Here is a 14,544-nt window from a genome sequence, read left to right as displayed (position 1 = left end):
ACGCACAGCACCGTAGGCCACAGCTGCAGATTGTTCCCTCCCTGCCCATTGCCCGTGCCTTTCTATCAGCCTCAGAGAGCACGACTTACTGGCTTATGGCACCTGGAAACCGGCACGATTACAGCCAGGGCACAGAGCAGCTGCAAAGCGGCCCTGCAGAAGAGGTGGTGGTGCAGCATGTTCTCCACCAGTGTGGGCTCAGGGATCTCAGCTGGGAGAAATGCCCTGCAGTGTCGTCTTTTACCGCCTGCCAAGGAAACGATTCCTCAAACCTGATCATTGCTCCACTTGCAGGCGAGGGAAGCAGGAGCTGAAAAGGACAGGAGGACACAAAAGAAGGGCAAAGCTTAACAGCAAGCAGACCTGCTGCAGAAAGTGCCACCAGCTGTGTTTGAACAGCAGTGCCGCAGCGCACAGTAAGGCACACCTACCTTGCAAGGGGCGCTCAGGAAGGTTGTGACACAGGCACCCATTGCTCCCCTGAGCCCCAACTCCATTTCGTGCCTCGACGGTCTGCAACACAAAAGTCACAAGCTGCAAATTCAATCCATCCAAGATGCCATCGGGCCTCCGTGCTCACGGCACTCGCACTCATGTCTTCGCACGATCAATCAGCTGTGTGCTTACCGAGTGAGCGCTGCTCACTTCCACCTGACACCAGCAATCGACCCCTAACTGTCAAGTATGAACAGGAACCTATGCCTAACACTAAAAGACTACAACTAACCTATGCCTAACTCGAACAGAAGAACAGGAACCTATGCCTAACACTAAAAGACTACAACAAACCTATGCCTAACTCAAGTACAGGAACCTATGCCTAACACTAAAAGACTACGAGTAACCTATGCCTAACTCTAAAACATGAACAATAACCTACTCCTAACACTAACACTAAACTTAACACTAAAATCAACAAGAAAAACAGGGACGGGGACATAACAGGGTGAAGATGGAGCTGGGGGCCCGCAGAATTGGCTCCAGAGGAGGAGCTGATGGAAACTAATGCCACCCAGCTAATGCTGGGGGCGGGGGCCGCGCAGCGGGTAGGGAGCCGAGCGCCTGGACCAGCGGCGGTGGGACGGCGCCGATGCGGGGCCTGGCACGGTGGTGTGGTGCCAGGCCAGCTGTGCCGCAGGCGGATCCACCTCCATGGGCTCATCCGGAGGCGGATCCACCTCCATGGGCTCATCCGGAGGTGGATCCACCTCCATGGGCTCCACGGAGGTGGTCACAGCGCTGGTCCAGGCGCGATGGAAACGCACTCTCTTTTCCTTCCTCCTCCGCTTGATCTTAAAGGCGGCCCCCCTCCTCCTCTTCGCTTCTGGGGCCCCCAGCTCTCCCTTCCTATTGGAAATTGGGCAAGCTTCGCCCCTCGCTCTCTTTGCTCCTGACATGGCTGCCAGAGCTCTCAGAGGCGAGTGCGTTGGCCGGGGCAGCGGTGACCAAGGTGACGGCTGTGATGCGGCGAAGGTTCTAAAATGGCAGCCGCACTACTGGCCATGGCGTTCCACATAGCATGAGGAGGGGACTGCAGGACAGGGCACGGGACGGCAGCTAGAAGGCACCCCCTGTGCCCAGCGGGCAGCCCTTCTCTGCTTCTTCTGCCCTTCTCTGGGATGTCCTGCGATGGTGCTGGGATGGGGCTGGGATGTGGTGGGCTGGTGCTGGGTTGTGCTGCGAAGTGGTGGGATGTTGTGGGATGCAGCGGCTGGGATGAGATGTGCTGGGATGTGGTGGGATCATCCTTGGACATGCTGGGGAGTTGTGGGATGGTGCTGATGTGTGCTGGGAAGGTGCTGGGATGTTCTGGGATGGTGTGGGATGGTGTGTGATGGGGCTGGGAGGTGCTGGGAAAGTGAGAAATAGTATGGGCTGTCTGGGTTGTGCTGGGATGGGCCTGAGATGTGCTGGGATCATCCTTCGACATGCTGGGATGTTGTGGGATTGTGCTGGTGTGTGCTGAGATGGTGCTGGGATGTTCTGTCATGGTGTGGGATGTGCTGGAATGGTGCTTAGATGGTGCTGGGATGCTCTGTGATGGTGTGGGATGTGCTGGAATGGTGCTGAGATGGTGCTGGGATGTTCTGTGATGGTGAGGGATGTGCTGGAATGGTGCTGAGATGGTGCTGGGATGTTCTGTGATGGTGTGGGATGTGCTGGAATGGTGCTTAGATGGTGCTGGGATGTTCTGTGATGGTGTGGGATGTGCTGGAATGGTGCTGAGATGGTGCTGGGATGCTGAGCGCCAGCTAGCTGCCCACCTGGCAGCTCTGCAAGTTGCATAACTCTGCTCCGCAGCTGCGTAGATGGCAGCGTGTGATGGAAAGTTGTCCTCAGCCTTTGGGTGCAGAAGTGCCTGCAGGGAAGGCCGGGCCAAAATCCTTGGCTGCCTGCCGTGCTGGAGCCCCACAGGCATCCCAGGGGTGGCTGTTGTCTGTATTGACTTCACCCAAAGTCCATTCAGTTCAGTCCTTTGTTTGTCTGCAATGTATTTTCGTGCTTTGTGTTCAGGTCCTGAGAGACGGAGAGAGGCATGGAGAATTGGAGAATATCCGCAGAGGCTCTGCCATGTCCTGAAGGAAATGGTGGAGGAGAAGGCAGCACACGGTGGGTGTCTTTGTGTCTGTTCACTGAAGGACTGGGGAAGCTGAGCTTCTAGATGGATACCTGGGTGGGATACAGGTGCTGGGATGGGGCTGGGATGTGTTGGCATGTGCTGGGATGTGCAGGGAAGGTATGGAATAGTGCACGATGTGCTGGGATGGGGCTGGGATGTGCTGGGATGTGCTAGGATTGGCCTGGGATGGGATGGGATGGGGCTGGGATGGTGTGGGATGAGCTGGGATGTACTGGGATTTGCTGGCATGGAACTGGGATGTTCTGGCATGTGCTTGGATGGTGTGGGAATGTCTTGGGATGTGCTGGGATGGTGTGGGAAGTGCTGGGACGTACTGGGATGGGGCTCGGATGTGCTGGGATGCACTGTGATGTTCTGTGATGGTGTGGGATGGGGCTGTGATGTGCTGGAATGGTGCTAGGATGGGGCTGGGATGTTGCTGGGTTGCACTGGGACGGTGCTGGGATTCACTGGAATATGCTGGGATGTACTGTTATGGTGCTGGGATGTGCTGGGATGGGGCTGGGATGTTGCTGAGATGTACTGGGATGATGCTGGGATGGTCTGGGATGGTGCTGAGAAGTTGTGGGATGGTTCTGGGATTTGCAGTGAAGCGGTGGGCTGGTGCTGGGCTGTGCTGCGATGGTGCTGGGATGGGGCTGGGATGTGGTGGGCTGGTGCTGGGTTGTGCTGCGAAGTGGTGGGATGTTGTGGGATGCAGCGGCTGGGATGAGATGTGCTGGGATGTGGTGGGATCATCCTTGGACATGCTGGGGAGTTGTGGGATGGTGCTGATGTGTGCTGGGAAGGTGCTGGGATGTTCTGGGATGGTGTGGGATGGTGTGTGATGGGGCTGGGAGGTGCTGGGAAAGTGAGAAATAGTATGGGCTGTCTGGGTTGTGCTGGGATGGGCCTGAGATGTGCTGGGATCATCCTTCGACATGCTGCGATGTTGTGGGATTGTGCTGGTGTGTGCTGAGATGGTGCTGGGATGTTCTGTCATGGTGTGGGATGTGCTGGAATGGTGCTTAGATGGTGCTGGGATGCTCTGTCATGGTGTGGGATGTGCTGGAATGGTGCTGAGATGGTGCTGGGATGCTGAGCGCCAGCCAGCTGCCCTCCTGGCAGCTCTGCAACTTGTATAACTCTGCTCCGCAGCTGCGTAGATGGCAGCGTGTGATGGAAAGTTGTCCTCAGCCTTTGGGTGCAGAAGTGCCTGCAGGGAAGGCCGGGCCAAAATCCTTGTCTGCCTGCCGTGCTGGAGCCCCACAGGCGTCCCAGGGGTGGCTGTTGTCTGTATTGACTTCACCCAAAGTCCATTCAGTTCAGTCCTTTGTTTGTCTGCAATGTATTTTCGTGCTTTGTGTTCAGGTCCTGAGAGACGGAGAGAGGCATGGAGAATTGGAGAATATCCGCAGAGGCTCTGCCATGTCCTGAAGGAAATGGTGGAGGAGAAGGCAGCGCACGGTGGGTGTCTTTGTGTCTGTTCACTGACAGACTGGGGAAGCTGAGTTTCTAGATGGATACCTGGGTGGGATACAGGTGCTGGGATGGGGCTGGGATGTGTTCGGATGTGCAGGGAAGGTATGGAATAGTGCACGATGTGCTGGGATGGGGCTGGGATGTGCTGGGATGTGCTAGGAATGGCCTGGGATGTTGCTGGGATGGGATGGGATGGGATAGGGCTGGGATGGTGTGGGATGAGCTGGGATGTACTGGGATTTGCTGGCATGGAACTGGGATGTTCTGGCATGTGCTTGGATGGTGTGGGAATGTCTTGGGATGTGCTGGGATGGTGTGGGATTGTGATGGGATGGTGGTGGGATGTGCTGGGACGTACTGGGATGGGGCTGGTATGGGTCTGGGATGTGCTGGGATGTTCTGTGATGGCGTGAGATGGTGTGGGATGGGGCTGTGATGTGGCAGTGATGTGCTGGGATGTGCTGGGATGTTGCTGGGATGCAGTGGGATGGTACTGGGATTCACTGGAATAGGCTGGGATGTACTGGGATGGTGCGGGGATGGACCTGGGCTGTGCTGGGATGTGCTTCATGGTGCTGGAATGTACTTGGATGGTGCTGGGTTGTGCAGGGATGGCATGGGATGATGCTGGGATGTGCTGGGATGTGCTGGAATGAGCTGGGAAGGTGTCAGAAGGTCCTGGGTTGTGCTGGGATGGTGTGGAAAGGTGATGGGATGTGGCTGGGATGTGCTGGGATGTGCTGGTGTGTTCTGGGATGGTGCTGGGAAGGTGTGGGATGGTTCTGGGATATGCTTGGATGTTGTGGGCTGGTGCTGGGATGTGCTGGGAAGGTGCTGGGATGGTGTGGAATTGTGCGGGACGTGCTGGGTTGTGCCTGGATGGGGCTGGGACCAGCTGCGATGTTGTGGGATGGTGCTGGAATGTCCTGGGAAGGTGTGGGATACAGCTGGGATGGTGCTGGGTTGTGCTGTGATGTGCTGGGATGTTGTAGGATGCAGCAGCTGAGATGAGATGTGCTGGGATCGTCCTTGGACATGCCTGGGTGTTGTGGGATGGTGCTGGGATGTTCTGGGATGTGCTGGAATGTGCTGGGATGGTGTGGGAATGTGCAAGGATGAGGTGGGGATGTGCTGGAACGGTGCTGGGATGTGTTGGGATGTGATGGTATGTTCTGTAATGGTGTGGGATGTGCTGGGATGTGCTTGAATGGTGCTGGGTTGTGCTGGGACGAAGTGGGAATGTGCTGGGATGGTTCTGAGATGAGCTGGGATGTGCTGGAATGGTTCTGGGAAGGTTTGGGATGTTTCTGGGATATGCTGTGATGCAGTGGGCTGGTGCTGGGATGTGCTGGGATGGGGCTGGGATTGGGCTGGGACGTGCTGGGATGGTATGGAATTGTGTGGAACGTGCTGGGTTGTGCTGGGATGGGGCAGGGACAGGCTGGCATGTTGTGGGATGGTGCTGCAATGTACTGGGATGGTGTGGGATGTAGCTGGGATGGTGCTGGGTTGTGCAGGGATTGTGTGGGATGTGGCTGGGATTTGCTGGGATGTTGTGGGGTGGTGCTGGCATGTGCTGCAATGTGCTGGGATGGTGTGGGAATGTGCAAGGATGGGGCTGGAATGTGCTGGAATGGTGCTGCGATGTGCTGGGATGTGATGGTATGTTCTGTAATGGTGTGGGATGTGCTGGGATGTGCTTAAATGGTGCTGGAATGTGCTGGGATGGTGTAAGATGAACTGGGGTGGTGTGGGATTGTGCTGGGATGGGGATGGGACGGGCTGGCATGTTGTGGGATGGTGCTGCAATGTACTGGGATATTGTGGGATGCAGCTGGGATGGTGCTGGGAAGGTGCTGTGATGTTGTGGAATAGTATGGGATGTCTGGGTTGTGCTGGGATGTTGTGGGATGTTGCTGGGATGGTGCTGGGTTGTTCAGGGATGGTGTGGGATGACGCTGGGATTTGCTGTGATCTGCTGGGATGTGCTGGGATCTGCTGGGATGTTCTGGGAAGGTGTGTGATGGTTTTGGGATATGCTGGGATGCGGTGGGCTGGTGCTGGAATGTCCTGGGCTGGTGCTGGTTTGGGGCTGGGATGGTGTGGGAAGGTGCTGGGATGGGGCTGGGATGGTGCTGGGTTGTACTGGGATTTGCTGGGATGTTGTGGGATGGTGCTGGGATATTCTGTAATGGTGTGGGATGTACTTAAATGGTCTTGGCCACAAGGGCACACTGCTGGCTCATGGCCGACCTGTCGTCCACCAGGACACCCAGGTTCCTCTCTGCAGAGCTCCCCTCCAGCAGCTCATCCCCCAACCTGTACTGCTGCATGGAATTATTCCTCCCCAGATGCAGGACTCTACACTTGCTGTTGTTAAACCTCATCCCGTTTTTTGTGCCCAGCTCTCAGCCTGTGCAGGTCTTGCTGAATGGCAGCACGGCCTTCAGCCAATCCTCCCAACTTCGTATCATCAGCAAACTTGCTGAGGGTGGCCATTATCCCCTCATCAAGGTCATTGATGAAGATGTTGAACAAGACCGGACCCAGCACAGACCCCTGAGGAACACCGCTAGTTACAGGCCTCCAACCGGATTCTGCACCACCAACAACGACCCTCTGTGCTCTGCCAGTCAGCCAGTTCTCAGCCCACCTCACTGTCCACTCATCTATCCCACACTTCCTCAGCTTTGTTATAAGGATGTCGTGGGGGACAGTATCAAATGCCTTGCTGAAATCAAGATAGACTACATCCACTGCTCTGCCCCCATCCACCCAGCCAGAGACAACATCATAGAAGGCTACCAGGTTGGTTAAGCACAACCTCCCCTTTGTGAACCCGTGCTGACTACTCCTGATAACCTTTTCTTCCATTGTCAGGAGATGGCATCCAGCACAGCTGTTCCATCACCTTTCCAGGGACAGAGGTGAGGCTGGCTGGCCCATCATTGCCTGGCTCTTCCTTCTTGCCCTTTTTGAACACCGCGGTGACATTGCCTCTCCTCCAGGCTTCAGGCTCCATTCCCCTCTCCTCCTCTCCCCTCCCTTCCCCTTTCTTTCTCTCCCCGCTCTCTATCCAGCTCTGAAGTGGAGATGCCTCGATGGCAGCACTTGATGGCCTGGTTTGGCCCGGTTCCATGAGCAGCAGGGCGGAAAAGGGAAACAGGGGATCCCAAAATGATTGAAAACAGTGGCAACGATCTGAGGTGCAACAAACTGATTTACTAAATATGGTATCAGCAAAATAGAATGAGAGCGAGCGAGAGAGAGAGTGTGTCTGAAAGGTGGATAGGCCTCACCACAGCGCTGAGCTGAGAACTGCGGTCCAGTTGAGCCCAGGAAGAAAAGCAGGCGGAGAAGCGCAGGCGAAGACGAGAACATCAGGGGACTTGGCCAGGAGCTGTGTGTCCTTGCTGACCGCAAAGCCCCCTGGGGAAACGTGGTTCTTCTCCTCCAGACAGGCACCCGCAACTTGAGCATCAGCAGCCAAACCCCCAGTGCATGACATGATGAGATGGTGTGCAATGCTGAGAACCCAAAGCGTAGCACCAGGACGTTCCCCCCCCTTATTCTACATCATGCTTAACAGATACAAACAAAATAGGAGTCGTCCCCAGACTCGTGAAGGGAAAGGGTGACAGAGAACAAAGGGGAAACTGGGTACCAATGTGACAGCTGTGTACGGGGGGAGGGGAAGTTTGGTGGGAGAGAAAACAGCGGTGAATTCTGTTTCTCTCCACCTCTGTAAGGCTTTCCTCACTCTCTCTCACAACAGGCAAGTGGACGACATACCAGCTAAAAAAGGGGGCTACGAGGTGGGCACAAAACCACCCCAAGGGCCAGGCAGAGAGGGCTGCGAGCACTGGCAAAAGCTCAGCTGGAAGCCAGTTGATAGAAAGGGGCCTTGGCCTCCACCCAGCACCAGCAGCGTTCCACCCCTCCATCAGGGCCCTGGCAGCACAGTCTGCAGATGATGCAGAGGTACGAGGAGCAGTTGAAACAGCACATCATCGTGCAGTAATTCAAATGCAGGAACTGCAAGGAGCGACAGGAAAACACTGGGCAAAGCAGTCGCCTCTCATGGCGAAAATGCCAGATTTAAGGGGAAAAACTGGGATTTCATAGCAGGAAAAGCCATATTTAAGAGGAATACCCCCCAATTTCAGTGGAAAAACAGGGATTTCTGGGAGAATACCCCAGATTTAAGGGGGAAAACAGGGATTTGTGGGAGAAAACCCAAATTTAAGGGGGAAAATGGGATTTCTGGGAGAAAACCCCAGATTTAAGGGCAAAAGCAGGAATTTCTGGGTGAAAAATCCAGATTTAAGTGGAAAAACAGGGATTTCTGGGAGAAAACCCCAGATTTAAGGGGGAAAACTGGGATTTCATAGGTGGAAAAGCCATATTTAAGAGGAAAAACCCCCAATTTAAGGGGAAAAAACGGAGATTTCTGGGAGAAAACCCCAGATTTAAGGAGAAAAAATGGGATTTCTGGGAGAAAAACCCGGATTTAGGGGGAAAATGGATTTCTGGGAGAAAAATCCAGATTTAAGGGGGAAAACTAGGATTTGTGGGAGATAAAAGCCAGATTTAAGTGGAAAAACTGGGATTTCAGGGAGAAAAGCCCAGATTTAAGGGGAAAAAACAGGGATTTCTGGGAGAAAAAGACACATTTATTGGGAAAAACAGGGATTTCTGGGAGTGAAAAGCCAGATTTAAGGGGAAAAACAGGGATTTCTGGGAGAAAACCCCAGATTTAAGGGGAAAAACAGGGATTAAAGGGTTTTCTGCCAACAATCCCAGGCGTTCCCTTGAAATCTGGGATTTTCTGCCACAAAAACACCACGAGCCCCTCCACCATCGCAGCTCCACGCCGCCTCCGGCCACTCATCGGTCAGGGCCAGTTCCGGCCCATTCGTGCCTCTCATTGGCCAGCTGCAGCTCCGTCCCGCCCCTGGACTCAGCAAAGCGCCCTGGCACAACACGCGGCGCTGCCGTACCGCACTTGAGCAGCGCAGCACGGCTCCGTGTCGCCCAGCCTCGAGGCTGAGCTCTGCTCCGAGGCACGTTCCCCTGCCGCCCACCCGCTGCCCTCTCCTCCTCCCCGCTCCCAGCGCTGCTCTTCACACCATCCCCCCCACACCTCCACTCCTCGTGCCCCAATGCCAGGCTGATGTGCAGCCCAAGGCTGCCCGCGTGCAGCTGGGCTTCCCGGGGCAAAAAGCAACCCTCAGCACAGCGCAGGGCTGAAAAAGCCACCAGGAAGAGAGGCAAGCTCCAGGGGCTGAGTGCAGGGACACCTTTCTTCCTCCCGGGCTGCTTCCCCTCCTTCGTGCTTTTGCTGGCGGTCCTTGGAGAGCAAGGGCAGGCTCACAGCCTGTGGGCAGCAGCTACAGGTGGGCTGAAAGGCCACCCATTGGGAAGACCAACAAGGAAATGGGGGAAAACCAGCAGAATTTCAGGGCAGAGCTGACTGGTTCACGGCCCTGTGATGCCAGCCCAAGCACGGCACCTTTTGACCAGCTATGGAAAGAGGCAGCACCGTGTGGAAAAAGTTGGTTTTGCTTTTATTCAATACAAAAGGCTCTGGGTTGTATTTATATCAACACAGCCCAAAATGAAACCCCAGCGCCCAGGGTTTCTGCTTAGCAATGAGTCAATCAGCCTCCAGCCAGACACAAGGAGAAGCCTGACCCTGTGGCTATGTCAGCTCCTCTCCCTCCAGGCCCGGCTAGCCATACTTGAATCTCACACTAGACCGGCCCTGGCCCTGAAGAGACGCAGCCTGAAGGAACACAGCCTCTCCACCTCTTGCCATAGCTGAAGACCTGGCTCTGGCAATCCCTCCTTGCTGGGAACGCAGCACAAGCCCTTCCCTTCCAGGTGCCTCAGTTCCGCTGCACTGTCCATGACAGAGAAAGCACAGTCATGCCACAAAACTGGACTCAGTCCGCTGCCTTTGGTGCCACCTCCGAGGAAGCATTCCAGCTGATCCCAGTGTCCTGTGGGCCTTCTTGCTCAAGCCCTGCTCGGTTCTTTTTGCTCTCCTTCTGGGCTTTCTTCCTCAGCAGAGCAGCACTTGCCTTGGCTTTCTTCACTGCCTCGCCAGACTGAGTCCCAAGACTGTGCCAGTCCTACAAGAATCAAGGCACAAACGGTCAGGGAACCTTCACAGCTAACAAGTGGCTGACAGCTCGTGTGGGGAGCTCAAGGCACCGCCCGGGCAGCTTTGGCTGCCAGCACTGCAAACGGCCTTCCTGCTATCAGGGCACACCAGAAACTTCACCTCTGTCTCCTGCCCAAAAGTCCCACATAAACCAGAACCCAAAGCCATCTCCTGCAGGGCAGCGCCTGCACAGGGCTTGGACACTGCCTGGCAGCACACACAGCACAGCACAGCAGATGAGCAGCACCCCAAGGCTCCTGGCGTGCATCAGGAACACGCGCAATGGAAGGAAGGGCAGGACAAATGACGGCACTCTCAGCAGTGCCGGGCACAGCACCGTAGGCCACAGCTGCAGATTGTTCCCTCCCTGCCCATTGCCCATGCCTTTCTATCAGCCTCAGAGAGCACGACTTACTGGCTTATGGCACCTGGAAACCGGCACGATTACAGCCAGCGCACAGAGCAGCTGCAAAGCGGCCCTGCAGAAGAGATGGTGGTGCAGCACGTTCTCCGCCAGTGTGGGCTCAGGGATCTCAGCTGGGAGAAATGCCCTTCAGCACCACACAGCAGCTGCTCTCCTGCTCTCAAGGAGGCTGCTTTCTACAAGAGGGGAGAAGGAGTCGTTATTCTCTCGCGCACGCTGCTGTTCCAGGCTGACTTAGAGCTGTTCTGAGCATCTCCTTGCTCTACTGACCCAATGACAAACAAGGACACGAAACTTGCAGCCGCGTCGTCTTTTACCGCCTGCCAAGGAAACGATTCCTCAAACCTGAGCATTGCTCCACTTGCAGGCGAGGGGAGCAGGAGCTGAAAAGGACAGGAGGACACAAAAGAAGGGCAAAGCTTAACAGCAAGCAGACCTGCTGCAGAAAGTGCCACCAGCTGTGTTTGAACAGCAGTGCCGCAGCGCAGAGTAAGGCACACCTACCTTGCAAGGGGAGCTCAGGAAGGTTGTGACACAGGCACCCATTGCTCCCCTGAGCCCGTACTCCATTTCGTGCCTCGACGGTCTGCAACACAAAAGTCACAAGCTGCAAATTCAATCCATCCAAGATGCCATCGGGCCTCTGTGCTCACGGCACTCGCACTCATGTCTTCGCACGATCAATCAGCCGTGTGCTTACCGAGTGAGCGCTGCTCACTTCCACCTGACACCAGCAATCGACCCCTAACTGTCAAGTATGAACAGGAACCTATGCCTAACACTAAAAGACTACAACTAACCTATGCCTAACTCAAGAACAGGAACCTATGCCTAACACTAAAAGACTACGAGTAACCTATGCCTAACTCTAAAACATGAACAATAACCTACTCCTAACACTAACACTAAACTTAACACTAAAATCAACAAGAAAAACAGGGACGGGGACATAACAGGGTGAAGATGGAGCTGGGGGCCCGCAGAATTGGCTCCAGAGGAGGAGCTGATGGAAACTAATGCCACCCAGCTAATGCTGGGGGCGGGGGCCGCGCAGCGGATAGGGAGCCGAGCGCCTGGACCAGCGGCGGTGGGACGGCGCCGATGCGGGGCCTGGCACGGTGGTGTGGTGCCAGGCCAGCTGTGCCGCAGGCGGATCCACCTCCATGGGCTCATCCGGAGGTGGATCCACCTCCATGGGCTCATCCGGAGGTGGATCCACCTCCATGGGCTCCACGGAGGTGGTCACAGCGCTGGTCCAGGCGCGATGGAAACGCACTCTCTTTTCCTTCCTCCTCCGCTTGATCTTAAAGGCGGCCCCCCTCCTCCTCTTCGCTTCTGGGGCCCCCAGCTCTCCCTTCCTATTGGAAATTGGGCAAGCTTCGCCCCTCGCTCTCTTTGCTCCTGACATGGCTGCCAGAGCTCTCAGAGGCGAGTGCGTTGGCCGGGGCAGCGGTGACCAAGGTGACGGCTGTGATGCGGCGAAGGTTCTAAAATGGCAGCCGCACTGCTGGCCATGGCGTTCCACATAGCATGAGGAGGGGGCTGCAGGACAGGGCACGGGACGGCAGCTAGAAGGCACCCCCTGTGCCCAGCGGGCAGCCCTTCTCTCCGGCAAGCAAGAGGCCACAGAGGAGCCGGCCCCGAGAAAAGGGCCCTCGGCCTCCTTCATCCTCTCCCTTCTTCCACACGGGAATCTCTTGGGGCTGGCACACGCAGCACACAGCGCCATGTTCAGGGGCCTCCCGAGCCCAGCGCCAACAACAGCACGCTCCAAAGCGCACCTCACCACGCCTGCCTCCTGGCACACACAAGCTCCGCTTTCCACCTTAGCATCCAGCGCCTCTTCTTGCGCCTCACGGCTGGGGATTCAACCATTCCCTACCAGAAATACCGCCAGCTGCATTGTCATTACAATCACTCTGACTCCATTCCAAACCCGCGCACAATGCTGGCACACACACACGGGGCCACCCTGGCTCAGCCATGCTTCGCGGGGACCCACACAACAGCATGAGCAAAGCACGCAGAAACGTGCCGTGCTCCTGACTGATGCCAGTCTGAAAATCTCCCTCTCCCTCCCCCCCAGCCTACTAAGGCAGCACTTCTCCCAAGCAACAAACACAATCACACACAACTGCAGCCCTGCCTCGTCCCGACAACGGACGTCCACAGGAAGCACATCTTCACAAACCTTCTTCCAGCTCCGCGCCCTCCGGCCAACACAGCACCCGGGCGCCTTGCTCCACTGCCCGCCCGGGCTTTGTGGCCACAACTAGGCCCTACGGGGCCTCCTCCTTCACACGCCCGAAACACCAACAAAGCTCCGCACTCGCACGGCCTTCCCTGAGAGGAAGCTGCCCCCCGACCCCGCACCACTCGCCGGCGCCGCACGCATCGCCTCTGCGTGCCGGCAGCACCGCCAGCTCCTCCCCCGAGCGCCCCTCCATGCCCCCGCACCGAGGCCCGACCCCGCTCCCAGCACACAGCCCGCTCCTCCCGGCGCCGCCATGCCGCGCTGCCCCGGAAGTGCTCTCCGCCGCCACGAAGCACTTCCTGCCCCGGCCCTACCAACCGCCTGCGGCCTCACGTTGCTAAGGCCGGCCTGGGGGCGGCCCGGGGCCTGCAGGAGGGGGAGCGGCAGCTGCGGGGGTCCGCTGCCGGATTCCCCTCGGCTGGCGCCGGCGGCATGCAACTTGTCTTCTTCTCCTTCTCTGCCTTTTCCCTTTGCCCCCTTTTGCTTTCCTTTGCCTTTCTTTTCTTTGCCTTGCTTCTCTTTTCTCTTCCTTTCCTTCTCTCTTTCTCTCTTCCCCTTCACATTTCCCTTTCTCTTTCCTTTCATTTCTTACTTTCTTCCCCTCCTCTCCCCTCCCTTCCCTTTGCTTTCTGTCCACACTCAGTCTGCACATCTCCAATGGACATGCCTGGAGAAGATCACCTACGCAGGCAATAAATGGCTTGTGCTCTGCTTCACTGCTTTGTGCTCTTGAAAGACACTCATTTGTTTTGCCCTTTCCTAACCCCCAAGTATCAGGAGGGCCCGGCTGCCTTTGCTGCGGAGCCTTATCACCCCACAGTCTGAAGACTTGGGGGAAAAGCTCAGCAGCTACGTAGCTGCCAAGGCAAGATTTCATGCCCTGGCCTTCATACAGCCCGGCTCTCCCCGCTCTGCTCTGCGCTCCTGCCATCCCCTGCAGCCCCTGTGCTGCCACAAACACGAGCGCGGCTCGGGCCCAACGCCCTCCCTGCTGCACGCCCTCTCACGACCCCATGTGCTGCACCCACACCACTGCCCCAGCCCCGCAGCCCTCCTGCCCACAGCGCAGCCCCACGCACCGGGCTCGGCCCCAGCCCCCAGCAGCTGATGGAGGTGACTCAGCCCCCGCTGCATCCACACCCAAACCTAACACGCACTAACCGCTCCTCAATACTCCATTTCCCTCCTTGGCAGCCAGCTCCTTGGCTGCACGCAGCCCGACAATCCGCTCTTTCCCCTTCAGCAGGGCAGTAGGCAGGCAGGCGGGCAGGCAGGCAGGCAGCAGAAGGCAGTGCCGTGTAGCACGCTGGACCCAGTGCACCGTGCAGGCTCCTTCGTGGAAGGAGGAAGACGCCGACGCGCCAAGCCAAAATGGCAGGCAGACACTCTTGACGTGCAGCCTCTCCTCTCCTCTCCTCTCCTCTCCTCTCCTCTCCTCTCCTCTCCTCTCCTCTCCTCTCCTCTCCTCTCCTCTCCTCTCCTCTCCTCTCCTCTCCTCTCCTCTCCTCTCCTCTCCTCTCTCCTCTCCTCTCCTCTCTCGGGCTCCGGCTCAGCAAGGTGCCCGCGCAGCACCCAGACGCTCAACACGCGGCGCTGCC

At 56.9% G+C, this 14,544-nt stretch overlaps 1 protein-coding gene across 19 annotated transcripts in view; it reads right to left on the bottom strand.

The window, feature by feature from the left end:
- The window catches only part of LOC125686181 (uncharacterized), a 32,884-nt gene that overhangs the window by 4,202 nt on the left and 14,138 nt on the right, over positions 1 to 14,544 (bottom strand). For 4 of the 19 annotated variants that reach the window (XR_007373693.1, XR_007373695.1, XR_007373692.1 and 1 more), the window contains exons 2-4: positions 11,197 to 11,278; positions 10,684 to 11,075; positions 6,505 to 10,236 (exon numbers count right to left, since the gene is read on the bottom strand). Coding sequence is in view for 4 of the 19 variants with exons in the window: in XM_048929905.1 (XP_048785862.1) it covers positions 11,197 to 11,278 (82 nt within the window). In the remaining 15 variants the exon portion in view is untranslated. Of the gene's footprint in view, positions 1 to 89; positions 200 to 310; positions 514 to 6,484; positions 10,237 to 10,683; positions 11,076 to 11,196; positions 13,049 to 13,149; positions 13,323 to 14,544 lie in introns of those variants that run through there. The other 15 variants (XM_048929904.1, XM_048929902.1, XM_048929903.1 and 12 more) reach the window with 10 other exon arrangements.

This window comes from Lagopus muta, chromosome 32, assembly GCF_023343835.1.
Source record: "Lagopus muta isolate bLagMut1 chromosome 32, bLagMut1 primary, whole genome shotgun sequence".
NCBI lineage: Eukaryota > Metazoa > Chordata > Aves > Galliformes > Phasianidae > Lagopus > Lagopus muta.
The sequence above is the reverse complement of the archived record's forward strand: the minus strand, read 5'-3'. Positions and strand labels throughout refer to the sequence as shown.